General features: G+C 34.8%; 1 protein-coding gene across 1 annotated transcript in view; it reads left to right on the forward strand.

The window, feature by feature from the left end:
• Positions 1-23,192, forward strand: part of LOC141389291 (cation-independent mannose-6-phosphate receptor-like) — a 140,857-nt gene that overhangs the window by 1,333 nt on the left and 116,332 nt on the right. Inside the window, exons 2-6 of the mRNA XM_073960628.1 lie at positions 8,438-8,651; positions 8,724-8,878; positions 8,945-9,096; positions 9,162-9,290; positions 9,359-9,500. Of these exons, the coding sequence (XP_073816729.1) occupies positions 8,438-8,651; positions 8,724-8,878; positions 8,945-9,096; positions 9,162-9,290; positions 9,359-9,500 (792 nt within the window). The remainder of the gene's footprint in view (positions 1-8,437; positions 8,652-8,723; positions 8,879-8,944; positions 9,097-9,161; positions 9,291-9,358; positions 9,501-23,192) is intronic.

The raw sequence follows: 23,192 nt of genomic DNA on the forward strand, positions 1-23,192 counted from the left end.
ATTTTTTTGGTAAAATCGAAATTTTGACTTTGAAAGGTCTACATTTTTTTAAAAATATTTCTTGTAATTCTGTTTTATTAGGTTCCTAAAACGCTTACAAAAATATACTATGATCGGCCCATCCGTTTTCGAGCTATCGTTGGCACCGCAAAATGCTTTTAGAAAAGATGTTTTCGCAGATAGCCATTTACCTCAAGAATATGCACTATTTTTCAGCAACAAAAATTCCGAAGGTATTATAAGATGTGTTCTTTAAGATGAAAGAAAGTATTTTCACCGAGTCTTAGCAAATTCCAATCTGTTACTATTAAATCGAGGTCACATTCTACCTGGTTAGTTAGCCGAAACGCTATAAATCTGTACGCAAAGTCCAAACTATATACCTGAACTATCTGCTTGAAATTCATTCTTAAGGTTGTTAATTATAGGTAAAATATATGCCAAAAATAGAAAAAACCTCTAGCATGATTCCGTTGCCAAGTAAAAGTAAGCATGTAATAATAGCCCAAAAACTAATATTTGATATTTTATAAAATATTTGCTCTGTTCCAGAACCTGCAAGAAGCTACTATTTTTTACTGCGATAACATTTTTTCCTTTATGTTATCGAAAAAAAATATTAAAAATTAGTAGATTCTTGCAGTACTGGAACAGACCAATTGTTTAAAATTATTAGCATGAAAACGGTCCAAAAGGGATTATTTTTTATTCGGCCAAAATTTGGGCCGAAATGCCCAAAACGGCAACACTGTTTTTAGTATATCTCTTATACGAAGAGAATGATTTGTAACGATGAGAGGGAGAGAAGCAGTGTGACCAGATTTAAAAAAGTGTTGCAGCTAAATCAGCATTAAAATAATGCTAAAAAATGCTAAAATAAATATTTAAATGCTAAAAAATAATGCTAAATTTGAAAACGTTATTTTTTAATAAAATATACCCTCCACCATTGTATAGTGGGTATATTAAGTTTGTTTTTCCGTTTGTAGCACATTGAAATAATTTTTTGCGGCCCTATATTCATAACAAGAGTAAAATTCTTAGTTGATCTATGCATGTCCGTCCGTCTGTGGTAATCATTCTGGCATCCACAAAAATTGAGATAGGACACAGAATTTTTGGAAAAATCCGTCTTTTGTTTGCAGGCAGGTCATGTTCGAATATGGACTATATCATTCCATATTTTGATACAGACCCTATAAAACGGTACCGGCCGATTTCAGGTATAATGCTGTTATTGGCTACATTTTCAGGCTGAACTGGCAATGATTTGGTATTTAAGGTTCCAAAAACCTTCTCCACCAAAAGTTGTGGACACAGAGTTCACGTTGTGGAATATTTTTTAGCTACATCTTCAGACCGATTTAGTTATAGTTTGGTGTTAAAAACCTATCTACCAAAAAATGCGGACATAGGTTCATGTTTTTTGGAATAGCCCCATATACCGGAACCAACCGATTTCGGGTATCTTTTATGTTTTTAGCTACATTTTCAGACCGATGTTACGGCTACATAGAATTTAGGGTTGTCAAAAAACGTCTCCATTAAAAATTGGGGACATACATAGGTCAATGTTTTGAAATAGGGTTGTCAAAAAACGTCTCCATTAAAAATTGGGGACATAGGTCAATGTTTTGAAATAGGCCCCATAAAAAGGTACCGACTGATTTAAATTATTTTTGGGTGTCATTTTGGTTCAAAGTAGTTAAGCAACTTCTTCACATTAATCACAGTCACATGCACATTTTTGGGCACCATCGGATTTAGTTTGTTTTTTACATTTTCGGGCAAAATTGGATGTCATTTGGTATTTAAAGTTCGCAGTAGGTAATAACTTCCCCATCGAAAATTTATGGTCTGTTCCAGAACTGCAAGAATCTACTAATTTTTACTATCTTTTTCGATAAAATAAAGGAAAATATGTTATCGTAGTAAAAAATAGTAGATTCTTGCAGGTTCTGGAACAGAGCATATGTACATATTCCCAAGTTGTGCTAGAGCCCCATATAACGGTATCGCCCGATTTCATATAGTTTCAAGTTTTTAGAAGACTGAATTATTAGTATTTGGGGATGCCTGTGGTCAAAAAACTTTTCCACCTAAAATAGTGACATTGGTACTTTCGTAACAAGAAGAAAAACTAACTATTCCATATCAGTTCTTCTCAATTCAACCAACAATTATCAGATTTTTTATAAAAAAAAGTACTGAAATATCTCTGATTTCGTGGATAGAATAATGCTAAATTAATATTGAAAAATGCTAAGAAAAATGCTAAATGCTAAATGGAAATTTTGCGGCTAAAAACAAAAAAATAATGCTAAATTTAGCTGCGAAAATGCTAAAATGGCCACACTGGAGAGAAGAGAGAATGTTCCATTTTCAGTGATGCTAATTTGCCGTTTTTAATTCGTTTTTACATCCTATGTTAGGTTTACATAAAACTTATTAAAATCAATTGTTATTTTCAATTTTATGGTACATTTACATATAATCGGATTTAATAAACCCACTGGGTTTAAAATGCCAATTCCTTATTAACCGATGGTACAATAATTTTCAGGGGTATAAGATACATACCCCCATTATTAAAGTTTTCTTTTCTTATTTTATTTATTTCAAAATTCATACATGATACAAAGCCTTAGTGGCCAAATATACGTATCTCAAGACAAAAAAATCTGAGTTATAAAATATTAAATTCAATTCAATTTACTTAAATACATTAATATATAACAATTAATTATTATTTAAATGCTGATATATTTCTTCGGCTCCTAGCCATAAAAATTATTGTTATTATTATTGTTTGGATTTTTTTTTTTAATTTTCAATGTGACCATGGAAATTAAAGAACGTTCTTATCATTATCTTTTAATGTGAAAAGTATATCTTAAAGGCTTCCAAATTGATTTATTTCGTAATGGTCCGAAATTCTAAAGTGACCAACTAAAGTTGTTGATGGGCACCATAAGGAGTGGCTGGCATTAATCCAACCTATTCACTCCATAAATGTTTTCCAAATATACATTAAGATACAAGAGAGCTTTATCAGACAAGATATTCGTATCTCCTCGTTCCCTCCCTTAATTGCAGCTTAAGGATATCGAGGATTCATCGATGGTAGATAGCCTAGCCAAGTCCATGCTTCCTGGCATAATAACCCAAAAGCTCAAATAAATCCAACTATTTAGGTCAACATCCAAGATAAACTATTTCTGACCACTGCTTCAGGTACCTCCTACGCAAAAGTTTTTTTTATTAGTCCAAAAAGTTCCTAATATATTTTTGTCAGTTATCAAATTCTAGTTTTTACAAATGCAAATATTATTCGTAATTCTTTAATATTTTTCTGAGCACCATGCCAAATTATATATATATATATATATTTTTTTTTTGCATTATGGATTTAAACAACATAGGTGAAATTGTTCATGATAACCAGTTTTTTCATTCCCGTTTTTTCAATTTGAAGCACAATTTAAATGTAATGCATTTTAATTCCCAAAGCTTGAACATCAATCCAAATTCGTCAAAGCTTTCAGAAATAAAAAATATTGTTGAAGGTAGTTGCTTAGACATCATTGGTATATCCGAGACTTGGTTGAAACCATCTATACCCTCCGCCATGGTGAACATTTGTGGTTATTCGTTATGTAGGAGCGACAGGCCCAACTGTAGAGGTGGTGGAGTGGGTCTTCTCATATCAAAGAAAATTAAATACAAAGTGGTCTATATTGGCAATAATTTTGGTTGCGTGGAATGTTTGTTTGCTGAAGTCTTTGTGAACAGTGGCCCACTATTGGTTGGAGTGGTATATTTGCCTAATGGAAATTTCCACACCTTTGAAGATGAAATTTCTGATCTTCTCGTACGTTATAATAACTTTGTCATTATGGGTGATTTTAATAACAATCTTTTCGATGTTTTTTTGGCCTCTTCTATACGGCAGGCATGTTCAAGAATGAATATGTCAATCGTTCATAATAATTGTCCGACCCATTTTGACACTTTTCACCAGTCTACTTCTCTCATTGATTATTTCCTTGTACCATTCCGGGACTCTGTGCAGCTGTCAGGTCAAGTCATGAATCCAAATATATCGAAACATGCTCTTGTTTTTGTTTCTCTCAGGTATTTTCCTAGGCGAACCGAAAATTTTTTCGAATTCATTGATTACAGTGACTTTTCTCCTGAGGAATTAGAAGAAAGGGTAAATCAGTCAGGATTAAACAGAGTGTTTTCTGAGTACGCTGTGGATGATCAATTGAACGTTTTTATGGAATGTCTAAATTATATTCACGCCATGTTTCCCGTGAAAAAAGGAAAGTTGATTACAATTCCGAAAATTGGATAAATAGCCCTACCATCCGTAACAGTCAGTCCTTGACGGATTTGGCTTACAAAGCATTCCATGAGGATAGATCTGATGCCAGATGGCTAACGTATTGCAAACTAAGAAATCGAACTAAAAAACTCAAGAGGAAGCTAAAAAGAAAGGCACATTTTGAAATGTTCAATACGTGGAATAGTCCGAAACATATGTGGAATACCATCAGAAATTTCGGTTTAATCAACAAGGGCAGTCCCTATGATGAAGAAAATGAGGTTAATGTAAACGAAATGAATCTGCAATTTATTAATAATCAATTAGACCCTCAAGGTCAAATAGAGGAACTTTTAAATTTCCCAGATCATGAGGGTGGGTTTTCTTTTTCATGTGTTACACAAAATGATGTGTTGGAGGCATTTGCAAGTGTCAAATCTAATGTTGCCGGTAGTGATTGTTTTACAAAAAAGTTTTTAAAGTTGGTTCTCCCCCATATATTGATTTTCCTCTTGCACATAATCAATACTGTTATCAGTACATCAACATTCCCAAGTAATTGGAAAACAGAAAAATCAATCCTATTAAAAAGAAATCCAATGGTGATAATTCTTTGTGCGAATTCCGTCCGATTGCATTGTTGAAAATTTTATCCAAAATGGTTGAATATATTTTGCGCCGGCAAATAATTCTACACATCCATAGCAATTCCATGCTGAATGACTGTCAATGTGGTTTCCGTAATGGTAGGAGTACCTCTATGTTGATGACAGGTTTAACTGATACGGTAAGAAGTTATCTCTCCAATAACAACCCAGCAAAATTTGACGGAATGGGTTCTTTGCGATGACGTGATTTCATGTCATCTTTTGCACTGGTTCAAAGGAAGTCGTGAAAGATCCGATCTTTTCATTAGGATTTGAACCAATGCAAAGGAAGTCGTGAAAGAAACGATCTTTTCATTAGGATTTGAACCAATGCAAAGGAAGTCGTGAAAGATCCGATCTTTTCATCAGCATTTGTACCCATTCCATCGCTCCAATAGAGATGATGTTTGTGTTTTTATTACACACCTGTTTATTTTCATTTTGGTATGTTCCAGTACTGCAAAAATCTACTAATTTTTACTATATTTTCCGATAACATAAAGGAAAAATTGTTATCGTAGTAAAAATAAGTAGATTCTTGCAGTTTCTGGAACAGACCAAAGTTGTTAGAACTGTCGTCGTGATGTTGTCTTACATTTCCTGCATATCAAACAACTAAAACTTCTAAACAATTGGTATTATATGAAGTCCCAACCATCGAGCTAAAAATAGAATCGGACTGCACACATTGCTATTTTAAAAGTTCCCTTGTCTGTTCTAAATCTGACATAGAATGAAATCAATCAAATCTCGCTTCTTGGAATTTGAAACGAAACGAAAAGGAACAAGAATCTGAAAATAAAGAAGAAACTACTTTTGGAAAGAAACAACTAAAAATAAATTAATTAAGCATAAATGGTATTTTCCATAAAAAGTCTCTCCTCCCCGTTCGTTACATTTTGTTCTTAGAGATCCCTAAAGCAAGCCGGGTTGTAGATCCCTACATATTTCCGTCACTAAACAAAAGAGTATAAATTACCAAAATGTTGTTATAAAATAACAAAATTATAAAATAAAAGTAATTTACGAAATAAAAATACTTAAAGGAGTGCATTTGGAGTCCATGTTGAAATCTGAACTGGTGATGGGAAGATAATTGCAAAAACCTTTTGTAAAATGAAAGAATATCAGTTGCGGAGAACGGAGAAAGTAATCTTTTGCGTTGCAGCAGTGGTGATTACATTGCAATTTTGGATGTAAACTTTTGAAAAAATAAACTGATAAATTCATTGTAGTTATTTCATGAATTCGTTTGAATTAATAAAGAGTTTTGTTTTTCATGAAAACCATATTTCAATACAGCATTTCCATTTTCCAAACAAGACATGAAAATTTCATGCCAAGGGTTTGGTGAAAATGACATGCCAAAGCATTGGTTAAAATGACATGTCAAAGCATGGGTGAAAATGACGTGTCAAAGCATTGGTGAAAATGACATGTCAAATCATTGGTGGAAATGACATGCCAAAGCATTGGTGGAAATGACATGTCAACGCATTGGTTAAAATGACATGCTTAGGATCCAGAAAAGAACGTCATCTTTTGGGGTCCACGCTCATATAAAATTCATCGATGAAGATGCTAAAAAGATGACATGCTAGATCACTTGCACCCATGATTGAATGTCATCTTTGGCATCGAACATTTTGCTGGGAAAGCTCTGCAACATATATAAGTTCAACCAAAGTGCATGTAAATTGTTATATTCTTACGTACATGGTAGGAAGCAATTTGTTTATTTCAAAAGGCTATCTTCTGATATTCTCCCTGTAAAAAGCGGAGTTCCTCAAGGCTCTGTTTTGGGACCCCTTTTATTTATCATGTTTTTAAATGACCTTTATGCTGCTGTAGAGAACTGGTGTGTTCCATATGCCTATGCAGACGACGTGCAACTGTTGTTTGCCGGTGATTATCAACATGTTGCAGTATTGCAATCAAAAATAGATCTGGTGTTGAAAAATCTTAGCGACTGGATGTTAGTAAACCGTCTTTCTGTGAATCCCTCGAAAACTAAGGCGATGATGTTTTCTAATAGGGCTATTCCAGATTTGCAACTAAAGTATCGTGGAGTAGATATACGTATGGTTCACAGCATGAAATGCCTGGGTGTTATATTAGATGACGAACTGACATTTGAACCCCATATTGATACAGTTGTCGCTCATACAAATTATGCTCTTAGACAATTCTTTAACACTGACTCAGCTTTGCCTCAGCCTATAAAGAAAAAACTTATTCATGCTCTCATTATGCCTAATATTTTGTATTGCTTAGAGGTATATTCAGGAACACATGCAAGATACTTGTCAAAGCTAGAACTTGCGTTTAATAGAGTTGTACGTTACCTGTATTCTCTTCGGCTTTTTGAGCATATATCCTCATACGTACAACGCTTTCTTGGTTTTTCTTTTTCTTCATTTATAAGTTTTAGACTGCTATTGTTATTTTACAAAGTTTTCAAACAACAATCACCTCTGTTTTTAACAAAGTTCTTCTCATTCATGCATTCAGTTCGCCTAAACCAAATAATATTGCCTAGAGTTGGAGCCCATATGAATGAATCATTCACTGTTAGAGTAGCAAGGCTATTTAATGTGCTTCCTAACGACCTCAAAGTTTTCTGCTATTCCAATGGTCTATACAAAAAAAAGCTATTTACTCACTTTTCAGAAATCACAATGGATTGATATTCTCTTGATTTTATGGCTCCGTAAGCTGTTTGTCAAAAAACTGGTTATTATTAAATTAAATAGTTAAAATTTTATAGCATATATATTTATTGTTATTAATCTTCACAGAACAAAAAATACAAAAAACATAATTTTTATTCGAGTAGCTATGGCATAAAGAAGAAAATATTGGTTGTACCGATGATATTTTTGAAAATTCTATATTAATTTTTACCTATTTCGCCTTTCAAAAAACAGGTTATTATTAAATTAAATACTTAAAATTTTATAGCATATATATTCATTGTTATTAAACTTCACAAAACAAAAAAAAAAAAAAATACAAAAACATAACTTTTATTCGAGTAGCTATGGCATAAAGAAGAAAATATTGGTTGTACCGATGATATTTTTGAAAATTCTATATTAATTCTTACCTATTTTATAATATGTTGGTAATATACATATGAGTAGTTATGATGTAAAGGAGGCAAATTATAATCAATGCAATCATTTTTTTTTAATTTTTATGTATAGTTTGTAAGAACAATAATGTTTAATATTTTATTTATAGAGTAGCTATGAAGTAAGTTGGAATCTTTGTAATTATATCTGAATTGGCCATTGAATTATCCACATGGCTTCGATTGGTGTTCGCGTATTCGATCTGTCCATAAATGAAAGTCTCAATTCATGCATGCTAATATAACATATATATCTACATACATATGTACATACATATGTCCATGTATTTCAAATATAATCTCAATCCCATTTTCATTGCCCAATTTCAGATCTTCTCAACAAATGAATGTTTCCTCACCGAACCCGTCTATGGTCATGTATTTAACTTCAGTGCCTTGCAGACAGATTTTGCCCATTGGACGAGGGGAGCATTTGGTGATACATTTGAATTTAATATTTGTGGAAATTTAACAAGGACTTGTAATGGACGTAGCGATGTGGCTGCTTGTCTAAAAAAGTCCGACAATAAAGAGTATGTTTTGGGTGAGTGTTTATTTAACCTATCCTTCACATTATTACTTGCTGAATTAATCACTGCCTTTTATTTTCGAATAGGTACCCAACACCAACTGGAATATCGCAATGGCAAAATGTATTTTACATTTTCTAATGGCGAAAAGTGTCCAAATTCATCGGAAAACTATAAATTACATGTGTACATGGGATGCGATTATACACTGGATAAAGATCAGTCAAGGGTGACATCATATGTAAGATGCTTTGCGAACTATATGTATAATCAAATAACATCTTTATTTACAATCACTTTCCTTTAGTCACCCAATACTTGTTCCTTTTATATAACATTTGAAACACCATTGGCATGTTTACCTGAACCGGAAAATGTCAAAGGCAATGACTGCAGTGTACGTGATCCTAAGACTGGGCACATCTTTAATCTTATGCCACTTAGCGATACCAATTATAGGTTAGCCAGCTGAAAAAGAAGAAATTGCAAGAATTTTTTAACACAATTATTTTTTAATATTTCAGAATAAGCGATCGTCAGGGCAATGCTTTTATTATAAATATCTGTAAACCTGTGTTGTATGGTGAAAATGCCATGTGCCCAGCCGAAAGTAGTGTGTGCTTTCAAAAACTCCAAGCTAATTATAAAGAAAAGTATAAACATTTCTTTGAATATTCCGCCTATATGAACATGGTTTTAATGAATAATTTATATTTTTAAGATTCTTTAACTACGGATCAGCTCAACCACGTCCGACAATTGAGAATGACAAACTAGTGATACGTCATACATCGCCCACACCATGTAATGGCGCCACAAACTATTCATCTATCATCAATTTCTATTGCGATAAGGATGTTAAGGTTAGTATTAAAATTGTCAAAAACAGTGATTTGCGATGCGCTATGGCACAGAGCTCACAAGGACCAACACACTATTTACATTCGATTTTATTTAAAGTCTTTGTGACTGATGTTTCTCTTCTGCTGCTATGGATGGTGATAATCAACGAGGATGGAATGAATTCTATATCTTGAATTACATCGGCCTATGTATCAGTTTGCATTTCATTTAACATTGGCTGATAGGACTATTGGCTTGGTTGTTGATCATCAAATACTAATTGTAGAAATTAGGATAAGACAAGTAAAAAAGAATCACTCGGCTACGCCGGCAGTTAAATACCCACATCCTAAGTTGTTGACAAAATAATGTTCTGCTTCTCTAAGTCGGATTCGTTAAAAAGCTCTATTCTGACTCTTTTTACAGCGTTTTATTTAACTTGCTTTGGTGTCCGTTTAGTTCAAATCTGGTAACTCATTTTTAACACTGTTGCAGTTGACCAATCGAACTGAAACTTTGCACACTTTACAGATTTGAATGACAATATACGATTATGGGCCCATTTTTCCTACAGCCCCCATATATCGGTACCACCCGATTTCAGGTATTTTGATGATTTTTTCTTCATTTTTGCCCGAATTAGCTGTCATTTGGCATTTGGGATTTCCAATGATACAGACCCCACCAAAAATTGTGAACATAGGACCAGGTTTTGGTATAGCCCCCTTACAATGCTACCACCCGAATTCAAGTATTATGAGGATTTTATCTTAATTTTTAGGCCGAATTGGCTGTAACTTGGAACCCCCAATTGATACAGAAACTTCCTCACTAAAAGTGATGGACATAGGTACAGGTTTTGGTATAGCCCCCATATAGCGGAACCACCTGATTTCAAGTGTGTTAAGGATTTTAAATTATTTTTTATTTTTAACTTTTTAGTAAATACATTTTTTTGACCACTGAGAACAAAATTATAGTCAATTTAGGCCGACAATTTAGATAAAAACTTAGATAAAAACTTTATAACACCGTTATATAAAGGCTATAAAACCTGGACTTATGTCCACAATTTTTTTTTGGGGAAGTTTCAGTACCATTGGAAACCCCAAATGCCAAATTACAGCCTTTTCGGCTTTAAAATGAAGGCTAAGCGACAAATTATTTTCTAGTTTTAAGTGCATTTCTAAATAAAACACTAAAAATTAATTTTTTAAATTATTTTTTATTTACGTTTATTAAAAGAATTGTTATTTGATGGAAAATAGAACATTAATTACATTATTGTATATCGTTTATTCACTTTATAAGAAAACTACGATAAACATGTAAGCAAAGGCTTTATTATAATTAGTTTTTGATCCGAATTGATGTAAAGTTCCATGAAAGTATACTTATAGTTGCACTTTTTGCGTGAGTGTTCAAGCTGAATTGATTTACCATCAAATTTATACACTGGTTAGATCCCACATATATATACCCAACTATAATGTGGAAAGTGTATTATAAGTTTGTTTTGACCAAAATTAAATTAAATTAAAGAATTATATTTGGTCATGCCCCCATACCAATGCTATCGCAAACGATTCGTTTTCGAATGTTCTTCGATAGTTTTGCGGATATTTGGTTCGAAAACGACACACGAGAACGAATTGAAAACGATTCATTCGTCGCTCAGTTTGTGGCGGGAAACCTTCGAATATCGTTAATAATAATAGTTGTGTCTTTTTACTTTTTCAGTAATAATTATTCAGTAACTTCTTTTCAGAGAGTAAGAGAGATTTTACTCTTTGATACGAAAATAGAGAAAAAAGTAAAAAGACAGCATTTAGTAAACTTTAGCAAGATAACAGTTGATAACCAAAACAAAAATATTGGCGCCAATGCATGAACGAAAAAATAATTCCAAAGCAATGAACAAGTTCTTCAATTTTAAGCAAAATAAATAGAAAATAATTAATATATTAATAAAATAATCAATAAATAAACCTGAGTCGTAATATTTATAGTATTTTTCCACAAAAAATAAGATAAACATTGAGCAGCTGACCATTTGCAGATGAATAAAAAACAGCTGATCGAACTTGCTAAAGTTTGCTGGGAAAAATTCTTTCAGCAACTTTTAGCAATTTCTCAACAAACAACTGTCAAACTTGTTCTCTCACTGCGCTCTCTTTTACTGAACTTTTGTGTAAAAAGACAGCATTTAGTAACATTTCGTAATAATTATTACAAATTATCACGTAAAAAGACACACCTAATATTAGCGAATGAAAGATGATAGTTTTTACGATAGTGCCGAAAAAGCATTTTTGGCGGACATTTTTTTTTCCTTTATTTATTCCTCATGGGAACATAAGACTTCTACAATAGGTGTGTACGATAACTTCGCAAGTGAAAAGTACTTGCAAGCACTCAGTAAGTTCTCAGTAACCTCTCTCCAACAATTTTACTCTCTCGAAGCAAAAAATTTGCAGATTGTTATCAAACAGCAATTTGCAAAAAACTTGCAAGAAGTCAGCTGATTTGATAAACAAGAAGAAGTTAGCGGAAAAGATTAAATTTAACAATTGAAGGTGTCTACCATTTCTTTTTTATTTTCCATTTTTTATACCCTCAGCCTTTAGGCTAAAGAGGGTATTTACACTTTGATACGACCAAAAATGTGCCTCATCGAAATAATGGTTTTAGACCCCAAGTATGTTTATACGATATCCGTTTCAGACAATTTTGAGTCGATCTAGCAATGTCCGTCCGTCTGGTTGGCTGCAGCGCACGATAACTCTCGAACGGATCAATCGATTCGGTTCAAATGTTGGGTATCGAAGTATTTTGTCCAGATTTGATTTAAGTTCGAAGATGGGCCATATCGGTCCACTCCTTCAGGTAACTCCCCCACAAAAGTTCAAAAATGTTCGGAAAAATTGTCCGCACGATAACTCTTGAAGGGAGTAACCGCCCAGCAAAATAAATTGGAAGTAGTGCAATGTAGACTGCTACTATCACGGCATGTTTTGATGCCGTTCAAACGGAGTCGTGAAAAAGGCACTCCAATCCTCACATTTTAACCGCATTTGGATGCAATCCAAAGAATCACATCCACTTGTCACATTTTAACAACATCCGGATGCAGTTCAACGGAGTCGTGAAAAAGGCACTCCAATTCCTCACAATTTAACAGCATCCGGATGCAGTCCAAACGGAGTCGTGAAAAAGGCACTCCGTTCGCTACATTTTATTAGCAGTTGTTAGAGATCCCTATATGTACATAAATCAGATTGTACATCTCTACAGGCAGCGGCATACATTTTCCAAAAAGAGATAAGCGTGTTAACATGTCCAAACATTTGTTAATACAAACTAAATAATAATATTTAATTTGTGAACATTTTTCCGGCAACTCACCAGAAGAAAATTTCCGAATGGAGTGCTGTTGGAGTACGTGACGAAATCTTAACTGGTGTTGGGAAGACAACCCATTTAGCAAATGAAGCAAAAACAGTTCAGCTTGGAACAAATGCAAGCGGAGGAAACACGCATGTTTGCGATTGAATTCAATGGAGAATTTTCATCATTTGTGTTAATGTAATAAAGTTGTTAATATTTTTGTTTTGCACAAATAATAAATGCATTTTATTTGTTCTGGCATATTTTGTAATGGCTTGCACAATTTCCGCAGAATGCCTGTACCAAACACGTGCTTTGGACTGCCTCCTATTCTACCCCAAAGGGTTAGTTAAAATGCAATGCCAAAGGGTCAGTTAAAATGCAGTGCCAGAGGGTCAGTTAAAATGCAGTGCAAAAGGGTTAGTTAAAATGCAATGCCAAAGGGTCAGTTAAAATGCAGTGCCAAAGGGTTAGTTAAAATTCAGTGCTTTGGAGTGCATCTTTCAGTAGTCACGCTCTTGTAAAAATCATCAGTGAAAATGCATAATTTGATGCACATCCAGATCACTTGTACATATCATTTAACTGCATCTTTGGAGGCAAACATTTTGCTGGGCGAATTAGTCCATACTTTGCACATCGTGACATTTCTACCAGACATAGATGAGGTTCCAATATGGACTCTTTCGGGTACCTCCCACACAAAATTTTGCTTAAGTGCAGTTTAAGGCCTGCTCCCGATTCGCTTTGATTTTTGTTGCAGCCACTTGTATTCACTACCCCCATTACGACGATATAATTTTTTTCAGGAGCAAGTCCATACTTCCTCAGAAATCAGCACAAAAACTGCAAACAACCCATATAATACCATGTGTCGTAGTTGGAGCGCACGATAACTCTCGAACGGATCAACATATTTGGTCAATATTTTGTCCAAACTTAGTTTAAGTTCGAAGATAGACCATATCGGTCCACTCCTTCCGGTACCTCCCCCACGAAGGTTCAAAATTTTTCGCCAAGATTGTGGGCATGATAACTTTAGGATGGAGTAACCGAATTGAGTCAAACTTTGCTATTGGTAATATTACTTTCAGGCATAGATCGGGTTCTAATATGGACTATATGGGTCCACTCATTTGAGTACCTCCCATACAAAATTTGGAAAAAGTATAGCTTAACAACTCCTCTCTGATCTTATTAATTTGTGATGCAGAAGGTTGCACTTGCGGCCTCTGTTACGACGTTGTAATTTTTTTTAGTGATCAAGTCCATACTTCCTGTGATAATGACCCAAAAAGGTCCAGAAAATCCTACCGGCACCACCTAAACTGGCTAATGTGTAAAATAACCCTTTAAGAGAGAAATCGATTTAGCTCAAACTTTGTATATTGAAAAGTAAAATTGTAATATATTTAAATTCAGAAAATTAAGTACAACATTTTTTATTACATAATCTGTAAGGAAAATATCCATAGACTAATAAAGAACAAAAATATTTCCTACAAATTTGTATTATGTCAGAATATATACTACATCTGATCACTCCTACGGGATCATTCTGAATTTTGTTGCAACATGTAGTTTTTTGCGGCCCTTTCCATCCTGGAAAATTTTCCCAACAGCTAAAAAACCCACAGAAGTATTGTGTTAACTTTTTTTCTTCGGGTGTACGTGGCTGAGGGTATATCTCTATCGGCTCAGCTGACTGATACTTTCTTACTTGTTTATTTTCCATTTCCTTCAGGTACCTTCCCCACAAAAGTTCAGAAATGTTCGAAAAAATTGTGCGCACGATAACTCAAATGATTTGGTCCTAATATAGATCAGGTTCGAATATGAACCATATTTGTCCACTACTTCGGGTACCTCCCACACAAAATTTCGGATAAGTTCACTTTAAGACCTGCTTGCATTCGCTGCCTCAATTACGATGGTAACATTTTTTTCAGGCGCAAGTCCATACTTTTTGAGAGAACAGCCCGAAAGATGTAAAAACCTCTATGGCACCATACGTAGTGGCTGGAGTGCACGACAACTCTCGAACTGAACCGAACAACATCGTCATATTTTGTCCAAATTTAGTTTTTAGTTCGAAGATGGGCAATAGCGGTCCACCAATATTTAAAAAATGTCACTAAAATGGTAGCACAATATCTCTTGAACGGGGCAACCAATTTGGTCCACACTTTTGATCTCCTAATATTTTGTCCAAATTTCAATTAACTTCTACGGTACCTCCGCCACAAAAGCTCAACATTTGGAATCCTTGGGAAATGTGTACCGATGCTGTTCGTTGTGGTCCTGGCTTCGGTACATAAGGCTGAAATCCTTTCTGCCTCTTATGTGACGAGGCCCTTACAATTCCCTTTCCAATGCACAAATATAAAACATACTGGAACGCAGTGCATTCATTGTGTTTCTCCTACTCCATGGATGCACCGCTTTTTACTGGGATTTGATACCTTTAGAATAAAAAAGAAAATGGTCACCACAAACTACAAAATAAGTTATTTTACTTACATTATCGTTTTCCATAATTTATTTAATATTTTTTTCCGTTTTTATATCTATTTATTTTAAGAGCCAAACGTTTGTTTATGTTTTTGCCAAGAAGTCCGCCACAAAACATTCGAATTTAATTCAGCTGATCATGCTTGCAAATTCTTACAAGAAAAATTTTCCTTGCAAAAACTTGTAAACAAAAGTCTCCAAAACTCTCCAATATTCTCTCACAATTGTCTCCAAATTCTCTCTCTTTTACTTTGCAAGTTTGTTATCGAACAGCATTTTGTAAAAGTTTGTGCAAATTTGCACAAACTTTTGGGTTATCGTACAGACCTAATGTTTTTCCAACTTATTCTATCATTACGTATTACTTTTATTTCATTATATGATTTGTTGATCTTATTCAATTCGGCAAGCACTGTTCGTCGCCATGTGTTCTTTGGTCTTCCCGGTCTTCTTGTGTCTTGTGAGTTCCATTATAATGCTGCTCTTGCAATACTCTCTTGTGATTTACGAAGTGTGTGTCCTATCCACTTCCATTTCCGTCTTTTTATTTGCTTTCCAATATGGCCATGGTGTAGAAAGGTTCGCTCTCCATCCCATTGTGTCGGACTTGGAGCGCAGCATTGTGGTACATAGCCTTTATTATGTGTATTATTTTTAATGGAACACCTTTCGCCCGAAGTGCATCCCATATCGCTATTCTTTTTATGGAATCGAAGGCCTTTTTAAAATCGATAAAGACTAAGTATAGCGGGGTTCTCCACTCTATCGATTGCTCAATGATTATCCGGATGGTGTTCGTCTGATCCAAACAGCTCCTGTGGGGTCTAAATCCAGCTTGCTCATCTCTTAGTCCCCTTTCCACGATCTTTAGCCTGTCATTTATTATTGTTGCAAGTATTTTATATATGGTATTGAGGAGGTTAATGCCCCGCCAATTATTGCAATCTGTCCAGATCGTTTTTCTTTGGAAGTTTTATGATTGTTCCTTTCGTCCAAGTTTCAGGCAATTCCTCGTCTATCCATGCTTGTTGAATGTATGGTAGCAGTATTTCTGCAGCTGCTGTCGAGTCGGTCTGAAGAAGCTCTGCGGGTATGCCGTCCTCTCCAGGGGACTTATTTCTCTTAAGTTTTAGAATTGCAGCTTTTGTTTCCTCTGCGTCTGGAACGAAAACATTAATTCTTTGGTCGACCGCGGATCTTCCGAATATGGCTTGATGTGTTAAATCCTTAGTATCGTTACTTATATTCTCGAAATGTTGTTTCCATCTTTCAGTTTGCTCTTCGGTTGTGGTAAGAAGTTGACCATTATTGTCATTGATTAAATGGTTGTGGGTATTCCTTTGGTTTGATAATTGTTTGATTATTTGATGTAACTCTTTCATATTGTTGGCTCCTGCTGCTGCCTCTGCTTCGTTTGTTAGGTTGTCGAAGTATGCCCTCTTATCGTTTCGTGCTGATATTTTGACCTTCTTTGCAACATTTTTATATTGTTCTTTTATGACAGGGTTGTCTATTTGTTGCGGTTTGAGCAGGTTTCTCTTTTCTATCAGTTTCCATGATTCGTTTGATATCCATGGTTTACGCTTGTTTGTTTGGGTGTATCCTATGAAGTTTTCTCCTAGTTCATATAGTTGGTTGCAGGTTTCGTCCCATGTTTTATTATTTAAGGGCAATAGTGTATTTAATCTTTGTTCGACCTCATGTTTTGTTTCTACGTTTCGTAGCGCTGCTACATCAAGCCTTTTTTTGTCGCGTGCCTTCTTTTTCTGTGGATATTTTCGAGTTTTAGTTTTATTGTAGCTACCACTAGCTCATGGTCGCTGTCGATATCTGCTCCTCTTTTGGAACGCACGTCCTCTAAACTCCTTCTCCACTTTCCACTGATGCATATATGATCGATCTGGTTTCTTGTTGTTCCATTAGGTATATTTATGGATGATTTTGTGGGGAAAGATTGACCCGCCAGGTTGAATGCTTGGCAGAGCTCAACAAACCGTTCTCCGTTAGAGTTTTTTGAGCCAATGGCGTGAGTTCCCATAATTTGTGTTAACCCGGCGTTATCGTTGCCAATTTTGGCGTTCAGGTCGCCCGTTAACAAGAAGTGATGATAAACCCAACATATGGCTAGGTTGCAAACACAAGACATCAATGTTTAATAACAGAACTATCAAGAAACGTCAGATAAAGTTAAACATGTCATGTCCGCCAAAAATGCTTTTTCGGCACTATCGTAAAAACTATCATCTTTCATTCGCTAATAATATTATTAACGATATTCGAATTCGAAGGGTTTCCTGCCACAAACTGAGCGACGAATGAATCGTTTTCAATTCGTTCTCGTGTGTCGTTTTCGAACAAAATATCCGCAAAACTATCGAAAAATATTCGAAAACGAATCGTTTGCGATAGCATTGGTATGGGGGGTATGCTGAATTTTTGTATTCTATGTAATGTTGAATTTGGTCTGAAAGACTTACTGGCATTGTAATGTATGAATAATAAATGAAATGAAATGAAAAATTAAAATTCATGTAACACTGCGAAATATCCGTCCTAGATATGTACTTATAGTATTTATATAATAATCTTCATATACCGAGAAAATGAAACGGGCATTGTAGACATTAGGATAAGACAAATTTGAAATACACGTATTTTGTTTTGAATAACGCACACGCAATTATTTAGGTGAGCCCAAAGCATATTGCTCTACCATGGGTTAGCCCCTAAAATTGAAGAATGTTTGTACTTTTGTTTGTAATCTATATAGCCACGATTTATGAAGCCGACATATATTATTAAAATTGGTATTTTGACTCAGCACTGTATTAGGTGTGTTTTAACTTCTTTGATTTCGTCTTCGTTGTAATTCACAGTGTAGCAATAAGGAAAACGGAATATGTAGTAGGTACCGCGAGGGGACACTAATTCTTAATATCATATTTGTTTACTCACTGTTTCTGAGGAATCATCTAATGTTGTAAGGGATAATCCTTGTTGTAATTACATTATTAGTAATTTTTTATTAATTAATTATAGATTTATTGATTATGATTTATTTGCTTTGCAATAATATTGCGGCCAAATTAAAAAATTATAAAGAATCCACCTAAATACCATAGCTACTCTAATAGCAATTACATATACACCCCGTTTCATGTCAATAGCACATTTTAAATTACTTTTTGTTACTTCATTTTAGTCGATATCCGTGGAATAACCTCGGGAATGTTTATATATCTTGGTTTGTAATCTTATGGAGTATTTTTCAACAAAAAGTTTGGATTCGATAACGTACCGTTATAATTTTTTTTTAATTTTCTTTCAAAAAGCCCAAAATTTGTACGGTTTAAAGTGTTTCATCGGAATAGCACATTCTTTAATAACTTGAGTAAAATGCAAATTTTGAATGCTTCTGCTACGATTCTTTAAAATTGGAACAAATAAAAGCTATTTTAAAATTGGTCAAACTATGACTTTAATACCGGGGAAATAAGACCTTATGAAAGCTGTGGTCTTTAATTGTGTATAACACGTTAAAAATTTGGCATACGTTGGCAGTTTCTTGTCAGATTTATACAGATTTAATGAAAAATGAATGATAGAAGGCAAATGGTGCAAAATAAACTTGAACTTCTACTAGAATTTGGTTACAGTTCTTCGTGAAACTTCAAATTCCTATGACTCCTATTCCATAATGGGGTCCAATGTTTGCATTATGTTATTGCAGTCGGCGACTTTAACTGCAACTTATTTGAATTTTCGAAATCGAATGAAATGAGGAACACATGTCTCCGTCTTGGTCTGTCAATTAATCACAACTCCTTGCCTACACATTTTAATATGGCCACTGACACTGTTTCCTTGATTGATTATGTAGTTTATAGTCAATCGTGCTCTATTATTTTTACTGACCAAGTTCAATGTCCTGCTATTTCACATCACTCTTTAATTTTTGGTGCCATCAATATAAACATCAATCTCACAGAGCGCTTGGTCGAATATCGCGATTACAATAACATTGATTGGCAAAGCTTGCATAATTATTTAGTGGATACTGACTTCAGCATTATCTATGAAACTACTAATGTCAATGAGTTGCTTTCATTCTTCGACACTCTTATTGCCAATCTTTTTTGTTTCGTTCCCATTATAACCAAACGTGTATCTTCTAGTTTAGAGCCGTGGTTAAAAAGTAGAGCAATAATATTGTCCAAGTCTCTTCGTGATATGGCGTACAAACATTATATGCGTTACCCCACTCAAGTGAATTGGTCAACATATTGCGGTCTTAGAAACAGAGCTAAATCTGTTATGAGAAGTGAGCGTAGTAAATACTACAAAACATTTTTTGGTAGATTTGGCCCGACACAGGTGTGGAGGCATCTCCGGAATAATGGTATCATTGGTAACGATGATAGTCATTGTGATAATATTGATGCTAATGCATTGAATGATTTTTTTACAGAGGGTAATGGGGTTTGTAATAATGGATCTTCAAACTTTCACGACGTCGAAGGTAATAACTTTTCATTTAGCTGTGTTTTTGAGATGGACGTTTTCGAGGCTTTGCGGCGTATTAAATCGCAAGCTATGGGCGTAGATGGTATACCCGTCAAGTTTTTAAAACTCATCTTTCCCTATATCTGAAGGTATTTGACTTATTTTTTCAATGTTATTTTCACCACTTCAGTTTTTCCACAAGTGTGGAAAGTAGCTAGGGTCGTTCCCATTCCCAAGGTAAAAGAAGTTCATACAATCGATAACATGAGACCTAGAGTTGGGCAATCTAGTTCCTAGTTCCTTGTACTAGTTCCAAAACATATGAGTAACATCATAAAATGTAACGTGTGATATTAAGTATACGCAGTCTGTTCACACAAAAAATGTGGGCCATTGGAACTGCGAAGTGAACTAGATAGTTCCATATAGTTCCTTTGGCACAACTCTAATGAGACCAATAAGCATTTTGCCAGCGCTCTCAAAAGTTGCTGAGCACCTTATTTTGAATCAAATTCAAGCATTTGTTGATGACAGAAAATGTATACACAACTATCAATATGGCTTCAGACGTGGACTTAGCACTACTTCACTTTTAGTAGATCTTACCGACTCGATAAGGGAGACGGTTGATAGAGGTGACAGTGGTGTCTTAATTGCCCTAGATCTATCTAAAGCTTTTGAGCGAGTAGATTACACAATACTACTTGATAAACTCAAATCTAGGTTTTTGTTTGATTCGACATCGTGTAAGTTAATCAACTCATTCTTGTCAGGGCGTTCCCAGTATGTTACATACAATGGAAGTATTTCCAACAGGCGTAATATTTACAGTGGTGTGCCCCAAGGGTCCATTTTGGGACCCCTTCTTTTTATTTTATATATTAATGACATTGGTAGTTGTGTTCTGGGCAATGCCTGTCGTCCTTTTTTGTATGCAGATGACATACATTTATTTTTTAATGGGAAATCTGTTGCTCAATTTGAAGATAACGTCAATATTAACTTATGCGCCATTTCAAATTGGCTGCGAAACAACAAATTGATTGTAAATGCTTCTAAGACTAAAGCCATGCTATTCGGTCCAATATGGCGTATGGATGGTAGTATGAATATACAGATTGATGGCTCAACGGTTGGTTTTGTTGACAGATTAAAATGTTTAGGAGTTGTTATAGACTCAAAGCTGGATTTTTCTGCCCATATTGATGGCTTAAGTATACTTCGAAGGTTGTATTCTACAGAACTGTTTTTGCCATTTAGCATTAAGAAAAAATTAGCTTATTCCATGTTAATGTCTATTTTATCTTATGACATAGAAGTCATTTCTGGTACAACGGAGAAGAATATTGATAAACTAGACTTTTCAATATGATAATTAGATTTGTCTACAATTTGCGTAGATCTCAACATGTTTCTGCTCATGCCTGTAACTTTCTTGGAGTTCCCTTTAAAATATATGTTAAAGAACGTGTTATATCATTTCTTTACAAATCTGTGCTTTTGGACCTACCTGGTGTTCTACGAGAAAGACTGTGTTTTTTCAGATCTACTAGGAATACACAATTACGTTATCCACGATTTTATTCATCCGTTTACGAAAGATCATTTATTGTTCGCTCTGCGCATTTGTGGAACGGACTTCCCACTGAGCTACGTCAATTTTCTTTTTCCCGATTTTTTGTTATGCAGAATATGATTTTGTAGTAGTTTTGCGCATTGCGATGTTTATTGGCTTAAAAGCTTTAATCGCAATAAATGAATAAATAAATAAATTTTTAAACCCTGATCCTTTAAGCTAACGATAACGATACACTTTAATGCGACCAAAAATGTGTTTCATTGAAATAATTTTAGGTCCAAGTATGTTTAAGCAGAAGTCGTTTCAGACAATTTGGAGTAGATTTAGCCCTGTCCGTCCAAATTTTGCACTTCGTAATACTTTGCTCAAACATAGTTTAAGTTCGAAAACGGGTCATGTCGGTCCACTTCTTAGGGCACCTCCCCCACAGTAGTTCAACATTTTTCTATAAAATGCTGTGAACTATAACTCAGTCTACTCCTACGGCTACCTCACACACAAAATCCGGAAATGTGAAGCTTAAGAGTTCCTTTCGGATCGTTTTGAAAATTTTACAATTTTTTTTCTGGTGCAAGTCCATACTTCTTGATATAATGGAGCTTTTAGGCTCCAGGAAACTCTGACGGCAACAACTAACATGTCAAATTCTCAATATAACACCCGTAGGGAGTTTCTAATTGGTCCAAACTTTGCACAACGTATTATTTCATCCAGTCAATTATCAGGTTGGAATATGGACTATATCGGTCCCGTCCTTCGGGTACCTCCAACACAAAATTTGGGGAAAGAGCTGTTTGAGATCTCGTCTCAGACCTTTTTGATTTTTTTTTTGCCGAACGTTGTTTTTACGGTATTTGGTATTTAGTCTTCGCTGGAGGTATAATACTGTCGATATAGGTCCACGCCTTCATATAGCCCCCATAGAACGGCACCTCCCGATTTTCGGTATTTTTAAGGTTGTGGCCTCAATATTACACCGCAATGACTTAAATTTGGTATTTAGACTTCGTTTGGGGTATAATACTTTCGATCTGAAATTTGTCGATATAGGTCCACGCCTTCATATAGCCCCCATAGCACGGTACCTCCCGATTTTTCGTATTTTTAAGGTTGTGGCCTCAATATTACAACGCAATGGCTTAGATTTGGTATTTAGTATGTCGTGCCTCCCGATTTTTGATATTTTGAAAAATTTTGGCCACATTATCTTGCCAAAATATCTGAAATTTTGTATTTTAACTAATTGTACCATTTACTTCAATACAGTATTAAAGGTTACAAAAAGTTCGACCTAGTCGAACTTAACGCCTTTCTTACTTGTTTTTGGTGTAATTCCATACTTTCTGATATAATGGCCTGAAAGCTCCAAAAACTCTGACGGCACCAACTAAAATGTCAAATCCGCAAGATAACTCTCGCAGGGAGTTTCTAACTAAAATGGCTAGTCTCAAACTTTTTCAAAAATGTCTTCCAAACTTACGGTAAGGTAGGTCACATTAGGCAAATATTTGAGCACAAATGTCAATGCATTATTTACGCTCACTTTCTCTTCGTAAGCGCACACTGTCTGTCGCTGGAGCACATATTTGCCTAATGTGACCTTACCTTTAGTTTAATATAATTTTATATTTCGAGTTTTCTATGAATCAGAAGTTTGCTAACTAAAAATTTTTGGTACATGTCAATGATTTGGTATAGCTCCATATTACGGTACCTAAAGATTCCACGAATT

Source organism: Musca autumnalis, unplaced genomic scaffold (genome assembly GCF_047663935.1).
Source record: "Musca autumnalis isolate F117 unplaced genomic scaffold, ASM4766393v1 scaffold_1, whole genome shotgun sequence".
In the NCBI taxonomy this organism is placed as follows: Eukaryota; Metazoa; Arthropoda; class Insecta; order Diptera; family Muscidae; genus Musca; species Musca autumnalis.